The following is a 22,550-nucleotide window of genomic DNA, read 5'->3' on the forward strand; positions in this document are numbered from 1 at the left end:
GACTCTGATTCTTGCTTGGCAGTCTTGTGTCTGGCGTTGGAATACCTGATGCCATTTTACATGCCTCTCCCCCAGGTCCAGGAAGGTCAGATTTAAACCTAGTGCAGAGTCTTCTGCCCACTATCAGCCCTGCTGGTGCTACCCTTGTTGTTGCATGTGAAGTGGTCCTTTAACCAAATAAGAACTGTGACAACTTGACATCTAGTCAGGCTGTTCAAGTCTGCCATCAAAGTTTGGACTGTTCTTTCTGTTAGGCCATTGGAAGATGGGTGGTATTGGGTTAGACCTTATGTCAAATCCCATTCAACTTTAAAGAAATAACAAATTCTGTTTGTGTCCAAAGATTGATATTGTCAGCTGTGTCTAGGACCGTGTCCAGAAAATTTAATATCAACAACCTCTTCCATTTGGGATGCTACCTTTGGTGTATCTGCTAAATGGGCAGTAGCTCAATGCATTTACAATCATTACTCAGCCTCCCAGATGGTTTTCTCACTTTATAATTATAAGCACTTAGTATTAGAGCCCACTGCTGAATGTATCCTGAGGCTATGGGCATCACTGCTTGGTCCTCTTTCAGCAGAGCAAGTAAGGATTTGTGGTCCATGGTTATCACAAATCAGAGTTAACATTTTAGGTCCAGTAACCCTTCTTTAGAACCAGAGAAGACTAGAGAGGAGTTGTGAAGAAGGGTCACTGGACCTAAGACTTTAAGTTTGATTGCTATCCATTGATGCTGCCAGACCTGCTGAATTTTTCCAGCAATTTCTGTTTAAGTTTCAAAAAACAGTGAGCCCAGTACTGTCCACTCTGTGAATTGGACTGGTTTGATAATTCCTTACTTTCTAGCCTTCTGATTTTGCCCAGAAGGCAAATGGCATTGATTGAGCCTTGCGGAATTGTGGAATTGCTGCCAGGTCAAGACGCAAGGTGGCCTTGGTTCCTCTGATAGTCCCTAGACCGTCCTCGAAGGACTTTAGGAATTTAATCAGGGCTTTTGTAATCAAAAAGTGTCAAGACAATGTAATTTAGTCTCTCTCAACCAATTTTGCCCCCATCAAGATTGGGCCAGAGCCTTTTACTACAATCACTGGTAACTGACTAGCTACTTTTCATAAAAGACCAGAACTGAAGTTGTACCTTTAATCTGGAAGGGTTTGCCAGTATTGGTTAGCAGCCTAGCTGAGAGGAGTCTTGTACAAATTTTGTGCAAGAGTCCAGCACATTTTTTTTAGAAACTGATTCTGCAATCACTGACATGACCACACTTTATCAACCTGCACCTGTAGTCTTTTGGGCATTCTTGCAGCATCTAGCAAGAAAAAAGGGGGCTGATTTGGACAACCCACCTACTTCATTAAGTGCATAGTGTGAAGTCACTGCTTACAACTATCCATCATAATAATCCTCATTAATTCTACTTTCTTCTGCGTCATTGCTACATTGCTATGTGAAAGTCAAGGTCGATCAGCTAGTTTTAACAATCCTGGCCGGTGGCTCCAAGCATTATTTATTTTCCAAGACATTGCAGTAGGCAATCTGGGACAAAAATAATTGAAGCTTAAAAAACATTATTTTCATTGTCTTTGAGTATTTCAATTGGTTAGTATCAAGCGACAGAGTGGTGGGGGGAGCTATTTATCTGACAAGCCGAACCACTCAACAGTGAATCAGGGGTCTTTATTTTCTGATTGCGACAGGGAAGTGAGGCATTTTAAGGACGGTCATTTTGGGGGACAACAAAAGGGCATGATGTAGTGATCATAACAAGGTCAGCCAACTGAACCTCATTGATAATGAGGTCACTGATTGATCCAATCAAGGAGCCTTGCCTGTCATATTAAAAAGGGTGCGTCAGAGATTCTACCTCACTATAATCAAGGAATGTAGTGACTTGGTGGTGTCATTTCAGTGGTGATGAGACTAAGGCACAATCCTGAAGAAACTTGCTCTCAATAGTCATGTTTGAGTTGAGGTAAACATTTCTTAATTCATGCATTTGTTTGAGAAGCTTGAGTCATTTGACCCCGCTGTTGTGTTCTGGGCCCAGTATGAGGAAAGAATGCTTTGTTTTTTTTTTCTGGGCAAAACAACATTGTGGCAGATGAAAAACAATGAGTAGTTGTCCTGACAGCCTGTAGAGCTGCAGTTTTATCTGTCATAGGGAGCCTAACTTCCCCGAGGTTCCGGGTACTAATGCTTTTTATGAATTGGCTGACATAGCTAAGAACGTATGACCTCAACTCTCCTCTAATTCTGAGATATTTATCATTTTTACTCGGCAATTTGAGAACCAAGAGAATCTATACTGAGATTTTTGACTAGTTCAAGATGACTGGTGGAAGTTTATGAATTTGATTTGACCTTCAATGAGATGTGTAGAAGCTCTCTGGTATGTGGGATTAATGATGTAAGTATGCAAAAAAGTCTGCCAGCTGAAGCACAACTGGACTTCAAACAGGTGCTATAACTGACTTAATTAAAAACTGAAAGAACTGTAAATAAGGAACAAAAACAGAAGTTGCTGGAGGAACGGAGGAGTTCTGAGGAAGGGTCACAAGGTTTAGTGTTAACACTGCCTTTTTTTGTTCATCACAGATGCTGGCAGACCTGCTGAGCTTTTCCAGCAACTTCTATTTTTGCTATAACTAGCTTTATCAATGAAAAATGGGGCAAGTGGAAAAGAGGAATTGCAGGGCATTTCAATGGAAATGGACACCTTCACCTGTCTGACTGAGCTTGAGGAACACCACTCAAGTGCAGGGAATTACAAAGTCTCACTCAGGATATATCCTGTCAAGAAGAACTTGAGGTTGGCCCACAGCAAGACCCCAAGGGTACAACTTCAGTTCTGGTCTTTTATGAAAAGTAGTTAGTTCAGTTACCAGTGATTGGTAAATGGAAGAGTTTGTTGATATTAAATTTCTGGACACGGTCCTAGACACAGCTGACAATATCAATCTTTGGACACAAACAGAATTTGTTATTTCTTTAAAGTTGAATGGGATTTGACAAGGTCAACTCCATACCACCCATCATCCAATGGCATAACAGAAAGAGCAGTCCAAACTTTGATGGCAGATTTGAACAGCCTGACTAGATGCCAAGTTGTCACAGTTCTTATTTGGTTAAAGGACCACTTCAATGCAACAGCAAGGATAGCACCAGCAGGGCTGATAGTGGGCAGAAGACTCTGCACTAGGTTTAAATATGACCTTCCTGGGCCTGGGGGAGAAGCATGTGAAATGGCATCAGGTATTCCAACGCCAGACACAAGACTGCCAAGCAAGAATCAGAGTCATGGACGTACAGCACAGAAACAGACTGTTCTGTTGAACTTGTCCACGCTGACCAAATATCCTAAATAAATATAGTCCCACTTGGCTCCTATCCCTCTAAATTCTTCCTATTCATATGCCTTTTTAAATGTTGTAATTGTACCAGCCTCCACCACTTCCTCTGCCAGCTCATTCTATACACGTACCAACCTCTGTAAAATTTGCCCCTTAGGTCCCTTTTAAATATTTCTCCTCTCACCTTAAAATTCTGGTCCCTAGTTTTGGACTCGTGCCCCATCCCCATCCACCCCATCCCCATTCCACTTTAAAAAGACCTTCTCTTCTTCCCCTAGGAGAGACAGTTTGATACTTGGGATAGTTTGGTGAAAGAATCATGGAAAAGACTACGCAGGGGTAAGGCATGGTTGACATGAGATCAGGACCTGTGATGTGTCCTGACTAAGCATGTGGACCACATGAAAGCCACAAATCTAGCGCATGGTGTGGGAGAAAAACCATGGCCTATCCCTCGGAACATTTGGAAGTGCTGCCGGAGCCTGTGGATTCACTATCTCCGTCAAGAGTTGTCAAATCCTCTGAATCAGAGATAGACATGATGCAGGTAGCCACCTGGACGCCTTTGCCACTGGAAAATGAGAGTGAAATTGTACCAAGGCACACATGGAGCAAGAGGCGAGCTTCTGTGTATTAAATGCTGCCCGTATTGGACTCCAAGTGGCCCTGGTGATGATATACCACAGGAGGCTCTCCAAGAAAAACTATCAGCCAATGTCTGCCACCTCAAAGTGGGAGGGGTGGGAGGGATGTGATGATTGTAATGAAGTCAGCCAACTGGGCTTCATTGAATGAGTTCCCTGATTGGGGGCTGTTAATCTGGTCTAGAGATACCGACACTCTGGTACCTGCTTCTTAATGAGGCAGTACTATAGTCAAGGACTGTTCATGTGTAAATAAAGGGTGACTTGGTGATAGGTTACCGGCTCCTGTAGTAATAATTTTAAAAATGTCTAATCCACGTTGACTCTCACAACACTGAATAAAACTATTTCCAACAACTTTGTTTGCTTACTTCCTTCAAAAGACTCTCCTGCAGTAACTTTCTACTTTTGAAACTCACTACTTATTTATACTTTATCTTACCTTCTGCCCTTTTCTAGACAACTTCATATAACAATTTCAGCCACTTATCTCCTTATTTCAATTAAAAGTGACCTCCTTAGTTTAATATGTTGGAGATTCTCATTATGCTTCTAAATTATGCTTGCATAAGGGGTAATGGGAACCTGGTGAAGGCCACAATGTTTCAGTGAGACCCATAATCAACATTCAACACTGCAAACAGTGAAAATATTTTGTATTCTACTCCATTGGAGCATTTCCATATTGGGAGGGACAGACTAAAGAGAAGGAATAATAGCAAGAAGGGAAAGATGAGATGTCTGGTTGACCAGAATGGAGAGTGCAGTGATGAGAGATGAAGGATAAGGAGGAGGAGAGTTGGACAGAGCTAAGAAGAGAGGGAGAGCCGGGGGAAGGGAGAGTGGAAGTGAGGTGAGGAAAGACAAATGCAGATTTGTAAAGGAGGAGGATAAAGGGGGAAATGTAGAGAAGAGGCAAAGGACAGAGTGGCCGGGTGACACAAGGATATATGGGTTGAGCAAAACTGAATAGGGTAAAGCAGTCTCTTTAAAAAAAGAAGAAAAGATCAGCCTGATGAAATAACATAACATTTCTTAAATTGAATCATAGGCTGTATCTTTTCTGAGCATATTGTTGCAATGACGTTTTGAACAACACGATCTAAACATTAACTGACTTACTTTAACTATTTCTTCACCGCTAACATGACGCAGTCTCCCCAGGATATCCATCACTCTTTCTGGCTGAGCTTTCCATTTCAAAAGGGCAAGGAGGTCAACTGCAACCAAAAATTTGGTATTAAACTTAGTAAATATTATCTTGAGTGCTATTTAATTTATCCACAGAGAAGCATAGTAGTAATCTACTCAAACACCAAGCCTCACAATCTTGCATTTTTTTCCTTCAGTTGCTTGTTGGAGCCTCCAATTTTTAATGTCAATGAGCAAATTACTAAGGGAAAGAATGCATGAGATGGTTCGCCATTGTGTTCAATAGCTAATAAAAGATATTAAGGATTGCATTAGATTTAAAGAGCAGTCACATAGTTCTTAGAAAAAGTACTAGAAAACTGGGAATTCCACTCTGGTTAACCTAACATATTGCATGTAAAATGCAGGTAACAAGATATTTAGAAAATATCAACATGAGTAGGCAAAGTCAAACATAGATTTATGAAGGGGAAAACATGTTTGACAAACCTACAGAAGCTTTGAGAATGTAACTAGTCGAATAGTTAAGCGAAGAACACGTTGTTTTAAATTTTTGGAAAGTTTTTGATAAAACTCTACATATATGGCGACTGTGCAGGATTAAAACATGTCATGGAGGTAATATACAGGTACGGACCAAGGACTAGTTAGCAGACTGGAAACACAGTGCAAATATAAATGAGATAACATGGTGTGAAGCTGGATGAACATAGCAGGCCAAGCAGCATCAGAGAAGCAGGAAAGTTGACGTTTTGGGTCAAGACTCTTCTTCAGAGAAGATTTACCAGGCTGATCCCTCAAAGGGCAGATTTTCGTCACTGGGGAGATTAGAGAGGGGAAAAAAAATTGCATTGAAATGTGTAAAATTTCAACAGGATTGATAGACTGGATGCAGGGAATATGATCCCCAGCTAGGTGATCTTGAACGAAGGGCTGCTGTGCCAGTACACAGGGTAGACTATTTAGGACTGAAATCAGGAGAAATATCTTCACTTGTAGGATGGAGACCCAGTCAAATTCTCTACCCCATAAAGTGGTGAAGGGCAAGCCACTGAACATATTAAAAGGTACTTTTATACACTAAAGGTGTCAAGGGGTATGGAGAGAGAACAGGAGTATAACATTGAGGTAATGAATCAGCTCATGGTCATATTGAATAGCGTAGCATGCTTAATGAGTTAAAAAGCCTCATGTGTTCTAGAAGCTTGATCTGCTTACCAGAACTTTGGAACAGGATTAATCCATTTAGTTCCTCAAACCTTCTGTCAGACAATGAGATCATAGTTGATCGGTTGCCTAACTCCATACATCTATTTTGTATCTTTATGATTCCCCCCGCACTACTTAAAATGTCACTTATCTTTGTGTCATGGACAAATCTAGATATATGGTGTTCTTAGCATCCGAGTCATTACTAACCGTGGTGAAGAGTTCAGGCCTTAGTCGGTTCTTTTAAATAAATAACGACAGGGTATCTCATTGTTATAATGTTAGAGGCCCACTTTGAAGATTCATGTCTTGGGACATTATAGAAAATTCTGTTTGAGAGTCTATAATTGTTACTGTTGCTTATCCTAAAAAGGAACAAAAATGGTAAGCATTCATTTGGCAAAAGAACTAAGAACCAGGTAGTCTTGCATGTAGGTTTATTCAACAATACCCAATACAAGCGCACAAGATTGTCCTCATGATGCATTATCCTAGATAGAAACATTCAACCTATGGTGTTCAGGCTGGTACATGTGGTTCAGTCAGCATTGAAAGTAGACGTTTATTTGCCATGTGTCATATATGATGATCGGTAATATGATAGTCAGGCTAAGTGATCCCATAACCAACGTATATGATCTAAACTCTGCGGTGCTGCCACATCCAGCTGCGAATGATGGACAACTAAACCAAATACTGGGACAAAAACCTTTACCACTGCTTCACTGCCATTATTTATGGATGATCGCGGCTGCTGCCATCGCTTCATTGCTGACTACTGCTGCTGCCATCTGGGCCCACAATGGCCTCAGTCTCTGCCACAGTCCGTTGCTGCATCTGCCACCTCGCTTCAGGGTCTCTCTCTGGCACCACTCCAGGCATTAATGATGCCACTGGAAGTGACCAGCCACCTCATGGCCAGCCATCAAAGACCCCAGGTGTTGCCACAACCAACTCCACTGCTGAGCACCAAAGGCTAAAGAACCAAAAGAAAGAAAGCGAAAAGCAAGAAAATGAGAAACCGTCGGAGCAGTTGGGCTCTGGTGATGAGTCCTACTCCACCACCATCTTGGATTACACCTTTGGTACAAGCATTTGCAATAATCTTCAGACAGAATTTCCAAGTGGAAGATCCATCTCAGCATCCTCCTTAGGTACTAGCATCACACATGCCAATATGGAATTCACTCCACATGTCATCAAGAAACAGATACTGCAAATGCTTTAATAACATTCGACTGAAGGCTTGTGCTCCAGAATTCAGTTGCCTCAAACAAATTGCTCCAGTACAGCTAGAGCACAGACATGTACCTGACACGGAAACGTGCCCAGATATATCATGTCCACAAAAAGCAAAAATCCTACGTGACCAAGTACCATCACACAAGTATCGAATTTCAGTAAACAGATGGAAGAGGTCATTAATTTTGATTTCAAGCAGCACTTGATCAGAAATAACCTATTTATCGATGCTCAGATTATGTTCTATCAGAACCACTCAGCACCTTGTTGTCTATGTTTGGATCAAGATTGCAAAGGTATTGAATCCAAGAGTTAACAAGGTGTAGAGCTAGATGAACAAAGCAGGCCAAGCAGCATCAGGGAAGCAGGAAGGCCGATGTTTCGGGCCTGGACCCTTCTTCAGAAATTTCTGAACATTTTGTCTCGTACATTTTGATGGAGTGTTGGTTTATGTTAAGATAGTCAATAGCACCTTATTACGCAAGAGTACCTGTGTCCTGTGCACAGTTGGAATACTGTACCTCTCCCTTGATTGGCTTCTGTTTCTCATCACTGTTGCTTCGTTAGGTGTTCAGATTTTGTAGGATCTAAGTTCAGTGCATACTTAGGTATCCTAAGTGAATATTTGAAATGCCATAGCTTACAATACTACAGGCTAAGTACTTGAGCAGCTCTGGGCACCAGACCTCAGAAACAACATATTGGTGTTGGATGGAGTACAACACAGGTTTACAAGGATGATACCTAAACTTCAAGGATTGTTATAAGGAGACATTCAAATTAGGCCTGTTTCTCCAGAACTTAGATGGTTAAGGTGTTACTGATATTTTCAAGATATTAACAGGAAAACAGGGTAGATAAAGATTCTGTACTGTAAAATTCTATGATACTTTTATAAGCTATTTTCACTGGTTGGAAATTCTAGAACTAAGGGGTATTGGTGGATATAGATCAAACATTAGGGCCAGATCATTCAGGAGGAATGTTAGGAAGTACTTCTACATATAAAGAATGGTACAGGTTTTGAACACTCTTCCACAAGTGGCAGTTGATGCTAGATTAGTTGTTAATTTTAAATCTGAGAAAAAAATCGTTTCGCCATGGTATTAAAGGTTATTGGCCAAAGACAGATTTATGGAGTTAGGACACAGATCAGCCATTATCTCATTAAAAGTGGAACAGGTATGAGGGGCTGAATGGCCTACTCATCCTCCAATGTTCTCCTGCTTGACGATCTGTGCAAACATAATGGTACGAAGAGCCTCATTCGAAGTTGTACAATGCTATCCCAAATCTAACAGTCTCACCCACTGTAGGACTTAAATTGTTGAAGCACTTGTCTCAGTGTACAGTGAAAAAACAAGATACTTATTGTTATACTGCACTTCAGAGTGACACCTCTGGATATAGGTTCGCCAGCACCAGTGAAGTTGATGTTTGAAAGCAAGTTCAAACAACTTTTCCCAAGCCATCTTCTGTGTTAGTTCTCAGATACAGGGAAAATTTTGCAAAATACATTGAGAATGCAGGCAGTAATGCTCAACATAAAGTCAAGAAACTGCCTAATCTGTGTAAGTCAAAGTCAGAGTTGCATTTCTTTTACAAAAGAAACTTGTCATCCACAGACTTCGTTATTCAAATTTTGTGCATTTGTTTAAAGTGTCTTCTTATTTTACATGGTTTTAATTGGTAATAAAACACCACTCTATTTTACTCACAAAAACCCTGGAATTCCCTCTCTTTCAAATGGTTAACAAGATTAATTGAATTGTGGTAGTAGTTACATGCTAGAAAAGAAATTAAAAATCATTTGATGTGGCTGACCAAGAGAGTGTTTAAAATGAGGGGAACCAATCAGCACTCCTCACCTCATAACAGCCACATGACATGCATGATGTTAGAATGCAGCTGTGTGATGGGTGTAATAAACTGCACTTTCCCCAAAGCTTGCTAGATTTCTGAATTCTAGCTACCACGCTAATGCTTGGGTAGTTGCAGATGTTGCTGTTGGCTGTAGGCTGTGATCCCTTCATGTTTTTTGCGATCTTTTAACAGTGAGCTGATGCTGTTTCCTTTCTTTTCCTCCAAGAGATCTTCCTGGAAACCTTCATTGAGCACTGATGTAATAACTAGCTCTATTATACAGTCAGTCAGTTCAGCTTCTAAGACATCAGTCTTTACCCTTGTCACGGCACCAACTAATGGAATGGCCAATTCATTCTTGTGGCTGTTGCTTATAAGACTTCAGCCCTGATGTTGAACTCTGAAGTTCGCTTTAACAAGAAGTTGATCCTCCAGCATTTAAATCTAAGCAGGATTTCTCTCGTTCTCTTCAGAGGAACATGCAGTGCTGACACTGTGCAATGCCTCATTTCCAACAATTCCAATGGCTTTCTTTTTTTCACTGCTTGCTTAACTGGTTCTGCAATAGCTAAATATAAAAAGCATAGTTCTATCCTTTGTTTAAAAGCCTAAATTTAGATAAGACATCTGTGGGCTCCCAATTTGTGTGAAAGAATGCTTTCTTTATTCACTAAGATGTGGATAATGCTGGCTGGACCAGCATTTATTGCCCATTCCTAGCTGCCCTTGAGTACATGGTGGAGGATTGCCTTCTTAAACCACTGCAGTCAACATGCTGTAGGTTGACCAACAATGCCCTGAGGGAGGGAGTGTTATTTCATGTTTAGTGATATAATGGCATAACTCATTCAGGAAATGTGAATACAGTCAAATATTCACCAACACCATGCTGTATCTTATTGCATCTCCTCATTGTACCTGGTCAAGTATACTCAATGACATTGATTTGCACACCCACTTACCCTTCGAAGTGTACCCATTAATGTCTTTTTATGCACTTCCTTAGACTCCCATTCACCTGTTATGCCATTAATCCTTATATTTATACAATTTTATGCCTCCACCAATAGTCACTCTCACCAAACACAGACACTCCATTAATCAATTGTGCACAAGGCATGGTTTTCACTTGTAGGTTTGTTTCTTTCCCTGTTGCAAGGGAATAGAATAGAGACACCATTAAGAATAAAACAAACTCAGATGGCCCTCCAGAGATCTCTCAGTTAACATGTGTAGAAGATGAAACGCTGGAATTCACTGTAATTTTATCATCTATTGCCTTTGGAAATGGGGACTTTACAGCTATCTAGTTAGACAATTAACCATCAGCAAGGCCCATATCCCAGAAAACTGATTCATGTTAATTCAATTCCAATTAAGTATGAGGTAGTGGGAACTGCCAATGCCGCAGAATCTGAGATAACAAGGTGTAAAGCTGGATGAACACAGCAGGCCAAGCAGCTTCAGAAGAGCAGGAAAGCTGATGATTTGGGTCTGAACCTTCTTCAGAAAATGACTGTACTCACATTTCCTGAATGAGTTTTGTGTGGTGCAAATGTTATTTGTGGAATAGGTGAATGGATAAGTGAAGACAGAGCCTCGAGAAATATAAAAGGGATAGGCAGATAAAAAGAATTAATGATATAGGGCAGGCCAGAAGGCAAGTTAAGTAGACTAGAACAAGGTATGGCCATGGCTCTCCACATGAGCCCCACTTATCTGCGTTATTATGGGGCATGTGGAACATTCCTTGTTGACACGGATAAGTGCGGAAAATCATGGCCACACCTTGTTCCAGTCCTACTCGGGAACCTCCCCACAACTCCTCTTCTGGTACATCGATGACATCATCAATGCTACTTCCCTCTCTTTTTGGAACTGGAACAATTTATCAACTTTCCTTCCAATTTCAACTTCATCTGCTCCATCTCCAATTCCTCCTTCCTTCCCTCAACCTCTGTTTTTGTTGTTGGGGATAGGCTAGCCACCCACATTCATTACAATCTCCACAGTTACCTGAACTAAACATCCTCAAATTCTGCTTCTTGTGAGGATTCTCTTCCATTATCCCAGCTTCTCCATCTCTGCATCTGTTCTAATAATCCAACCTCCGCAGGACAGCCTCAAAAACCTCCACTTTCTCCTCAACCAAGGATTCCCCCGCCACCATTCCTGACCGATCTTCTGCATTTCTGCCCTCACTCCTTCTCTTCCCTTTCTAAATAACAATAATGTTCCCGGGATCTCACTTACCACCCCATCAGATTCTGCATCCAAAGAATTGTCAGCTACCTCTTTTTTGTCATCTTTAACAGGATGTCACAACCAGAGACATCCCCCTCCCCTCCTTTGTCAGAATTCCACAAGGACAGTTGCTCTGGGGCACACCGGTCCAGTCCTCCTCCAAGCCCAACATATCCTCACGCATCACTTTCTCAATCAATCACAGCAGATGTAACATTTACCCATTTATCTTCTCCCTCCTCAATATTTAAGGTCTCGGGCATTCCTTCCAGGTGAAACTGTGATTTACATTCATTTAATCTAGTCTACTGTATTCACTGTTGAGTGTGGCCTCCTTTACATTGGGGAGATGAAGTGCAGACTGGGTGACTGTTTTACTATACCCACGTTGGTCTGTACAAATGACTCCGAGTTTCCAGGTGCCTGCCGCTTAAATACACCATGATCCCATGTCAACATTTCTGTGCAAGCCTGTGGCAGTGTTTTCTCCTACTCTCAGCTCTCATTATCACTAAACCAGCTTTCTCTTCTATCTGACCTACTACCAATAATCTGCTTACTCATTTTGTATCCCTCTAGCTCTAGTCTCTGCATCCACTTATCCATCCACCTCTTTCCCCACCATCCCCAACTCCATCTTTGGCATAAATACCATTTTTTTTCTAGCTACTGTCAGTCCTGATGAATAGTCACCAGACTTGAAATGGTAACTCTGCTTTCTCCCCAAAGATGCTGCCAAACCTGCTGAGTTTCGCCAGCAATTTCTATTTTTGTACCATTTTGGTAAATCTATGCTGTATTTGCTTCAGGCTCACAGCACTTCAGAATCAATCCAGTGAACCTCTTCTGGAGATGAAGGGTTGTCTTATGAAGAGAGACTGAGAAGTTCAGGTCAATATTCTCTGAAGCTTAGAAGAATGGGATGATATCTAATTGTGGTGTATATAAGATACTAAAGGGGATTGATAAAGTAGATGTTGAGAGGATGTTTCATGAGGGGCAATCTAGAATGAGCTGTTACTGTTTTAGAGTGAATGGTAGCAGATTTAAAATGAGAAGAGAAATCCTCTCAAAGGGTCGTGAATCTGTGGAATTCACTACCCCAGAGTGTCTTGAATGCTGGGATATTTAGTAAATTTAATAGATTGACAGACTTTTAATAATGGATTGAAGGGTTATGCAAAGTGGGCAGGAAAATGGAGTTGAAGCCAAGATGAGATAAGCATTTAAATTATTTTTTGACATTTTAATAATCTATGCACGGTATCTAAAAGTCTCTTTGAACTTTCACGGTTTCCAGCTTTTGACGATATTGAAGTGAACTTTCCTTTTTTTAAAGTTTCATGTGGATAACTTCACATTTACCTATATTGAAATCTACCTGATCCAATTTTAACCAATCATAGAAAGCATTTTTGTTTCTTTGTAATTCCATGCTACCTTCCACAGTGCTGCCTATCTTTATGTCATTAGCTAACTTGAATACATGACTCACTATCCTATCAAAACAAATTTAAAAAAAATTTTCCGATCAATCGGTTCAGCGATGTTTTTCCGCATCTCTAGAGCAGGTGGAACACTACCACTGCACTACAAGAACCCTTCAATGTCCTTAATAAATATAGTGAAAAACTAGAGTCACAATTCAATTCCTTGTAGGATGCCAATAATTTTTAAAAGTTTCTATTTTTCTAATCAACCTGTTCATAGATGTTGTGATTACACACGTCTGGAGCAGGTGGGACCTGATCCCCAATCTCTTTGTCCAATGGTAGGGACACTACCAGTGTGCCAAAACAGCACCCCCATTGTGCCAACTCAGGCCACCCTAATGCTAGTTCCAATCAAAAATCCCTACTTCCAATTCCCTGCCAATTAACTGATTTCTTAACAAGGTTAATAATTTGCCTTCATTACTGCCTTTGCCATTACCCAAAAGGTACCTAGTAGGAACTTAATATGTCCGTAGACAGTTCCCTATCCACTACTTCAATCAACTCTGTAACATGTCCAATCAAGTGTTTCAGGCATGACTAACCTTTTATTGATTTCATGCTGGCTTTCTGATTATCTGAAAAATGTTCACATTAATTCAGTCTAACCATTATATTTTTAATTATACAGGGGATCATGAAGAATGCCATGCAAGTGCTTCTGAGGTTGGTCCACTTTTGCAAACTAAGTAAAGAATGCATTGATAATGTTATCCTGTGAGTAATGTGAATAACTGGTGCTGCCTTGCACTGCTCCTAGGCTCCCTCCATCTCTTTAAAATCCTCCATGAAGAATGCATAACATGTTGCTCCTGCAGGCTTAAATCAAGTTGCCGTGCAACACTGTTGGAACATGGCCATGCTGCATATTTTGGCTGACATATATACTTCTCAGATACATGAACAATATATTCAGCAAATTGGTATTAGTCAAAATGCTCTTTGACTTCATTGGTCAGCTTTTTAACAGCTGTCATCAGCTTAGTTTGAAGTGGATATGCTGTGCTTCCTTGAGGCCACCATTTCCAGGTACAAAGACATTGAGGAGATGGTTGCAGTTTGGAAGCATGTGCAGCTCCTCATGAGTGTGCAAATGTATTTTTTTTGTGGTTGCACTTTACATGGACCCTGAATGGAATGAAAGTCCAAAGTGTTCACCATTCTCTTGGTTAATATTGGGATGTGCAGATTGCCAAATGCAGACAGTGAATTGTGGCCAACACATCCGGGAAGGCAGCCAGAGCTGTATTCCTAAATGCTTGCTCATTGTGACAAGGATTATTGCTAAAAATGTTTATATAATTACTGGCACTGACAAACAACCAGTCACCTGCTTTATGTAATTGTGGACTACCAACTGAAAATCTGGATGCGTTTCCAATAGACCCCTGGAATATTTGTGAGGCAAATTTTCAGCTTGTTGGTAACTTTGACAGTTACCAATAATATGTGGCCATCAGGGAGCAGGGTTTCTTTCGAATTTTGCACATGTGAGCCACTGCCTGTTGTGACAAACAGAACCTCGAGAGAAACTGTTCCATGTCAAAGAACAGCAGTGTCTTCTGTTGCCACTGCTTGAAGGTTTATCTTGTGTGTAGTGACTCATGTAAGTTGCACCACTCTGTCTTCCTCTTAATAACATCCTGCAGCTGTATTGGTCGCATTGTAGCTCTGTCCAAAGTCTCATCTAAGACAGACTAGACACATCTTGTGGCACACCACAACACCATTTCAGAATGGAAACAATCAACAAACGGATTCTTGCTAAACTCTTTCCCCTTATCAGGAAAGATGGCAGTTATGAATATTAAATATTTATTTGAATTTCATGTAAATCCTGCAGCTGTTACTGAACTTTTTTTCCTGCCTGCTTGCTCCAGCGAGTTTTAGGAAATCCAATGTCTAGGATGTTGAGGTGAATTTAAAAGTGGACTGAAATGTTCCTCTAGTTGAACGATTAACAAATATGTTAATGGAAAGTCAAACTTTCCTGAGAAAGATACGTGAAAGCAGCCTATCATAGTTAAACACGGAGGTTGGTTGGTTGGAATTGGTTTCTCACAATCCTTATGTTTTCTCACCATGCCTGTACTCAGGCCCTCCTTTATGTCAAAATTTCCACCCCATGACTGAAAGATGTTGCTGTTTTATTGTATAAAATGTCCTTTGTAATGTACAATTGCTTTCAGTTCAGTTCCAGACTGAGAAGGATCATTAAGTGATAAGATTTTAACACGCTATATTGAAAGGGACCACAGCACTACAAACCAAGAAGTGCTCAAACTCCATCAATATCCTGACAGAAGTACCGAGATGAAGGCTGCCCAGTCTAACATCCAAGGTTGCAATGTTCACCTTCCTTACCAGACCAGCACTTTGAACTGATCTTAAACCAACATTTGGGCATTATTTATTTTCAAATAGGCTTTTGCTATTATTACACCTGTTGTCCATTTAAAATTAATTATTGTTAGAACTTTTGGTTAGACTATATTTAAGTTCTCTTACTTCAGTATAATATTTCAGTCTGCAGAGTCATAACTATTCATTCCACACAGAAAAGTGGTGAACAAAAGTAACATTGCTGGAGAAAGTAAGGCAGCTTCGATGCTTCTTTGTCCAGGGCCCAACATTATATTGCACGACAAATGTTAAAACAACATATACCTGAAGCATACAGATTGGCTCTGAAATTAAACCATATGATACTTGTGTACGATCATTTAAGATGGTTGACTGGAATTGCAGATGCCGGTACTCCTCCAGAAGGATAAGACCACCATTAAGACCATGACAAAGATAGCAGAAAGAGATTTGAGATTAAGCCTGCTAACACCAGTTTCCAATAGGAACTAATATTGTTTTGGATACTTGTGAGAAACAGGTAATATTTAAATCAGCTTTGAAAACTTTGGAAGATAATATAAAATAGTACGATATTACCATTCTGTGTCAGTTTAGTAGATGAGAGTAAGGTTGAGATCCAAAAGAACTCTTTGGTACTTCGTTGAAAAATGAGACTGGAAGGAATGTTGGGACAGCCATTGAAGTCGTCTTTACAGCAGGGAAGACCCAGGTAGAGACCGTGGTTACTGAAAGTGCTATTTTCATCACACTGCAAAATAAAATTGAGTAGCAGGGATAAAATTTCAAGGTTAATTTTATTCTTCCTATAGTTAATCTCCCACCATTCATCTTGCCCTCCTCTCTACAGATACATTTTCTGCAGCTTCATCCTTTTGCCAAAAGGCCACAAAGTAACTTATTCCATGGCTTTCAGTATACATTTCAGCTGGTAGGTTGGTAAGCAAAAGCTTGGTAATCAATCTTATAAAATACACACCATCATATTGATTAGTTAATTGATGTCCTTTCAGATGTGATGTTCATTTCTGAAATGGAATGCAAATAACTATTCTTTTAAAGTTACTGCTCAACAAAAAAAAGTAAAAATATTTATTTTTATCACAAGTAGGCTGTGATACCAAAGGGTGGAAATGTTGTACAGAACTCGTTTGGGTGAAGGGCAGGCTGGTAGGTGTAGGGAATGTTGTATGAATAGAGAAATTGAGGCTCTGGTCAAGAAAAAGGAGGAAGCATAGGTCAGGTATAGACAGCAGGGAAAAGTGAATTCCTATAAGAGTAAAAGGGCAGGATGAGTATGCTTAAAGGGGAAATCAGGAAGGCAAAAAGGGGTCATGAGATAACTTTGGCAAATAGAAATCCTTTGGATTCTCTTTAATCCTATGACTACATTAAGGACAAAAGGGTAACTAGAGAGAGAATAGAACCCCTTAAAGATCAGTAAGGCTGCATATGTGTGGAACTTCAGGAGATGGGGAAGATATTAAAGTATTTTTCATCAGTGTTTACCGTAGAGAAGGGTATGGAAGCTAGGGAACTTAAACAGCGATATCTTAAAGCGTGCTTATTACAGGGGAGGCGGTGCTGGACATCTTAAAATGCATAAACGTGGATAAATCCCTGGGACTCAGGTGTACCCTTGAACTCTGGGGGAAGCTAGGGAAGTGATTGCTAGGCCCCTTGCTCAGATATTTGTATCATCGATAGCAACAGGTGAGGTACTGGAAGACGGAGGTTGGCTAACGTGGTGCCACTATTTAAGAAAGGTGGTAAGGAAAAGCCAGGGAACTATAGACCAGTGAGCCTGACATCAGTGAAGGGCAAGTTACTGCAGAGAATTCTGAGGGGCATGATTTACATGTATTTGGAAATGCAAGGACTAATTAGAGATAGTCAATATGGCTTTGTGTGTGAGAAATCATGTCACACTACCTTGAGGACTTTATCACAACAGACATTATTCAAAATTACTTGGCCTGTATGGTGTGTGCCTACCTATATAAGTAATACAAGTTATTTTCCCTGCTTGCAGCCAAGCACATGTTCTTTGAGTGATTATGACCTGGATCTCCACAGTCAAAATTTGGAAATTGGACCTCGCATCAGTTGGCAGGACTGATCGTCAACATGATAATGCTGGGTCAGATACCTCTTGAGTAGCAGGGACCATCTGGGAATAACTGGTGACGTAGCATGTCTCATCTGCCTTCTATTGTGTTGTCTCCAGCAGTGTCTCCAGTGTGGTGACTGCATCACTTCTAATATAATGTGGTAGAATTATAAATAGGGCACTACAGGACTGAACTCAACGCATTTATTATACTGAGAGTTAGAATGACCACAGAACAGTTCTCAAGCTGAGCCTGCCACTCCAGCATTTCCATTCCGTCCTTCAGCTAATGTGCTGCAGTTATTTATTGAGCTAGGCAGGCCTATGGTCAGTCCTTCAGGATAATTTTCATCTTCATAATGGTGATAATTGCCATTATGTTCTTATGTAGCGAAGTGTAGTGATGTGAAACATGCTTTTTGAAAGGATTGTGCAAGCAAAACTAATAAGAATTGGAAAAGGAAACTGGAGAAATACTTTGCACAAATGATTTACAGCTCTTCAAAATTAAAACTGTTCTTTTAGAGAGGCAATACAATCATGCTGTGTTGGTAAGTGTAAAGAACAGTTACCACTTTGAAACCAATAACCTGTCCAAACCATAATTTTGGGAGCTTTGCTGACTAATTATATTTTCTTTCAGAACCTGCCACGCCAACACCAACGTTCTCTATTCATTCAATATCTGGGTTTACCAAGTAAATCATTTTGAGGCAATTACAGCAGGTTCATAAGAACATTTGACAGTGTTTTCAAACTGATTTGTTCAAAATTGATTCTGACTATGTTTGTTAAAAGCTGGCCACAATAAATTAATGCCTATGGAAACTATAATAACCCACAGACAACAACTGTAGCAAGACCACACTCCTCAAAGACAGCAAGAAAAATCAAATTGAATCGCATTTAAATTGTGAAAGATGCAGATTAACAGTTACTTATGTTGAAGACCAGCGGCAAAGGGCTAAGAAGAATCTAATATCTGCATGCTGGATTAAACTGCATGACTGCAAGACAAGTCTCTCTATATTTCAACACATGGCATGTCATTGTTTAAAAACAGGCATTCTGTTAGGAAATGGACTGTTGACTTTAGAATATGACTGCAGAAGAGTAATGAGGAATGCGTTGATGCTTCTGTTGACCATTACAGAGGTTGGGTTTTGATCCTAGAAAATCATTGGGGAGGAGCCTGGAAGCCTCAAATGAGGGGAATAACTGTGCTAAAGAGGATGTCCAGGCGTATCTTTTATCATACTTAAACTGATGTGCAACATTATAACAGGAGAAACTATATCTGACAGGCAATCAAAGAGAACCCTAATTACCTTGTAGACGTATAGTTCATGAATATCATCCGAGAGTGTTGTACCATCGTCACGCATCAGTGGTGTAAATGCAAAACCGAATAGCTTCTTTTCACCTTTATCTTTTGCTAAATGAAAATTGGATTTTGAAATTAGAACCGTGGATGAGAGCAATGGAACAATCTTTAACGTTATCTGCACATTAGAACAGATCTACTACATCAGTTGTGGTCTGTTTATAGTGCTATAACCAAAACATACACACTGATGGTCCTGAACTTGAATTTGTAATAATGGTGAGGATAACATTGCTCACTGTTATCACTGAGTGAACTGGACAGCAACAGCTGGCATCTACACGTGCACATTTAAACACAGGAATCTGAAATATACTGTCAGGGTTATCCTGCTCCTCCACAGATGTTCTCATTGATAAATGGCATTAAAAGAGATCTTGGAATGAACCTAGAGTGCTTGACAGCTAAGTCCCTATTAAATATCACAAAGTTAGGGCTGGTAAATTCAGCAATGAGTGAATTTAAAAGCGTTCAGTCATAATTATTGGCAATCAACCTGTCTGGTTCTCTTGAAAGTTTAACTTCTCATTGTTAGAATCACTGTTAGTTTTACAGTGTGGGAAAACGCCCTTTGGCCCATTTGAGTCCATTGCCAGTCATTGAGCATCTATGTATTCTGAACCAATTTTCCTTCACTTGTCCCATAGACTTGGATACTATGATGTTTGAATTGCTTCTCTAAATACTAAACTATCAAGGGTTTCTGCTTTTGCCACCATTTTAGGAAGTGAGTTCCAGATACCCACCGTCATCTGGGTAAAACCATTTTTCCTCATATCCCCTCTAAATCTTCTCCATCTTTCTTCAACACAGTCTCCAGGTTACTGATCCCTCTACTAAAAGGGAAAGTCTCTCCCCATTTAGCCTGTCTATGCCATCATAACTTTGTGCATACCAATCGAGTGTCCCCTCAGCTTTCTCTGCTCTGAGGAAAACAATCACATCCTATTCATGTTTTTTCATGGAGAAACATAGTGATAAATCTTCTCTGCATGCTCATTAGTGCAACTTTCAATAGTACGGTGACCAGAACTATAGACAGCGTAGTTATGACCTAATTAACATTGTATACACTTCCATTAAAACCTCGAACAAAAACAAAGCTGCTGGAAAAGCTCAGCAGGTCTGGCAGTATGTGTGAAGGTAAAAACAGAATTAATGTTTCAGGTCAGTTGGCCCTGCCTCTGTTCTGAGGTAGGGTCACTGGATCCAAAACGTTAACTGTTTTTTCCATCACAGATCCTGCCAGACCTGCTGAGCTTTTACAGCAACTTTGTCCTTGTTCCTGATTTACAGCATCCATAGTTCTTTCAGTTTCCATTAAAACCCCCTAGCCCTTGTATTCAATGCCTTGACTAATAAAGGCAAGCATCCCACATACCTTTTTAACCACCTTATCTACCTGTCCTGAAACCAGGCCGGGAGGAGTCTTTGATTATGATAGCTACTTTCCCGTGGCAGCGGGAAGGGCAGACGGTCAATGGAAGGAAGGCTGGTTTTCATGATAGACTGGGCTGTGTCATAGCTCCTGTTCATCCTTCAGAAATTAGTTAATGTTGGAAATCTCTCTTTCTTAACCTTATCTGATTGTCCTCATTTAAATCAAATTTCTTGCTTTAGAACGCTATATGACTCAGACACCTGATTGTTTCAAGAACATCGTTGTCTCTTGCTATTCACAAAGGTGCCATAGATCTACTGTCCCTCATGTGAAGAGGACATAATGAGGCTACACAAAGATATAGTTTAACTGAGTGGCAAAGATATGGCAAATGTCTAATATTGGAACAAGTGAATGGTCCATATTAGCAAGAATAATAAATGACTATTATCTAAATGGCAAGAGGTACACATCTCTGAGATGCAGATGAAATTGATCCTGCTGCATGCATTATAAAGGTTAGCATTCAGGTACAACAAGTAATTAGTAAATCTAATGTTATCATTTATCACAAGGAGAATTGTACACAGAAGTAGAGAGGTCATGCTTCAGTTATACAGGCAAGGTCACACGTGGAGTACTGTGCATTGTATTGGTCATTTAACTAAGGAAGTAAATATGTTGGAGGCAGTTTAGAGAGAGTTTACAAACTACAACCTGGAAGAAAAAGAGGAGACAGAAGAGATAGATAATGAGAGAGATTGATTGAGTGACTGGCTAAGTGAGATTGTGGGTGTGTGTGTCTCAAGATCAAAGTTTGGATAGGTGAGGCTTTTATCCAGTGGAATTAACAGTAATAGGTGACTTGACTGAAGCATAAAAGATTTTGAGGTGTCTTGACTCTGTACATGTGGAGTGTATCTTTCCTCTTATAGGAGATCTTAGAACTAGGGATCACTTTAAAAATCAGGGATCATCCATAATAAAATAGTGATGAGGCAATTGTTTTTCTTTGGTATAGGGTTGAGAGTTTTTGGAACTTTATTCCTGAAAAGGTGGCGGAAGCAGCTGATGGAATAGTTTTAAGACTGAGGTAGATGGATTCTTGATAAAGCTTGGGGGCGGGGAGGGAAGTGGTGGGAGGTGAAAGATAACTAAGTGTAGGTGAGGATGTGATTTGAAGTTGCAATCAAATCAACTATGATCTTATTGAATGGCAGAGCAGGGTCCAAGACTAATGGCCTACTCCTGCTCTGAATTCATATGGCAATGCTGTATTAGACATAGATTCAAGTAAGTTTCTCTAAGGGCTGCATAGAAACTTTGAACAGCTGTCAGCAATGTGAACGTCAAGATCTGTTCTGTTCGCTCTTACTAGGAATTCCAGGGTATTGAAAACAATATTCTTCTGAGGGACAACAAGGTATCTCAAATTGTGGCAGTATTTTTTAACATCCATGATCAAATGTTCTGTGCTGGGCAACAATATTACACATTATTCTGCAGTCAGAATTCACATATTTTGAATATGAATTTTTTACATCTTTCTTCATTCTTCCTCTCTTGCAGATATTAACTCAAAGAACTATACAGCACAGGAACAAGTCCTTCATTCACCAAGCCTACACTGACACATGACACCTTCCAAAATTAAAAGTCTTTTGCCTCTATGCGAACCATATCCAACTATTTCTGGCCTATTCATGCATCTGTTAAGATGCCCCTTCAATGTTGCTATTGTATCTGCTTCTACCACCACCTCTGGCAGCACATTGCAGGCATATACCATCCTCTGCATAAAAAAGAATTGCGTTACATCTTTAAACTTTTCCCCTTGTACCTTAAACCTACATTTCCTAGTAATTGGCATTTCTGCTTTGGGGAAAAAGACTCCAACTATCCATTCTATCTATACATCTTATAATTTCATAATCAAATTGTCCCTCAGCCTCTGACATTCAAGTGAAAATAAGTCAAGAACAAAAACAGAAGTTGCTGGAAAAGATCAGCAGGTCTGGTAACATCTGTGAAGAAAAAAATCAGAGTTAATGTTTTGGGTCTGGTGACCCTTCTTCAGAAAATAAATCAAATTTATCCAATTTCTACCAATA

General features: G+C 40.1%; 1 protein-coding gene across 6 annotated transcripts in view; it reads right to left on the bottom strand.

Annotated features, from left to right (window-relative positions):
• dock3 (dedicator of cytokinesis 3) overlaps positions 1-22,550 on the bottom strand; it is a 1,242,443-nt gene that overhangs the window by 234,936 nt on the left and 984,957 nt on the right. For all 6 annotated transcript variants that reach the window (XM_059649508.1, XM_059649506.1, XM_059649505.1 and 3 more), the window contains 3 exons: positions 19,003-19,109; positions 16,144-16,315; positions 5,120-5,217 (listed from right to left, as the gene is read on the bottom strand). In XM_059649508.1, coding sequence (XP_059505491.1) covers positions 5,120-5,217; positions 16,144-16,315; positions 19,003-19,109 — 377 coding nt within the window. The remainder of the gene's footprint in view (positions 1-5,119; positions 5,218-16,143; positions 16,316-19,002; positions 19,110-22,550) is intronic.

Source organism: Stegostoma tigrinum, chromosome 11, assembly GCF_030684315.1.
Source record: "Stegostoma tigrinum isolate sSteTig4 chromosome 11, sSteTig4.hap1, whole genome shotgun sequence".
NCBI lineage: Eukaryota > Metazoa > Chordata > Chondrichthyes > Orectolobiformes > Stegostomatidae > Stegostoma > Stegostoma tigrinum.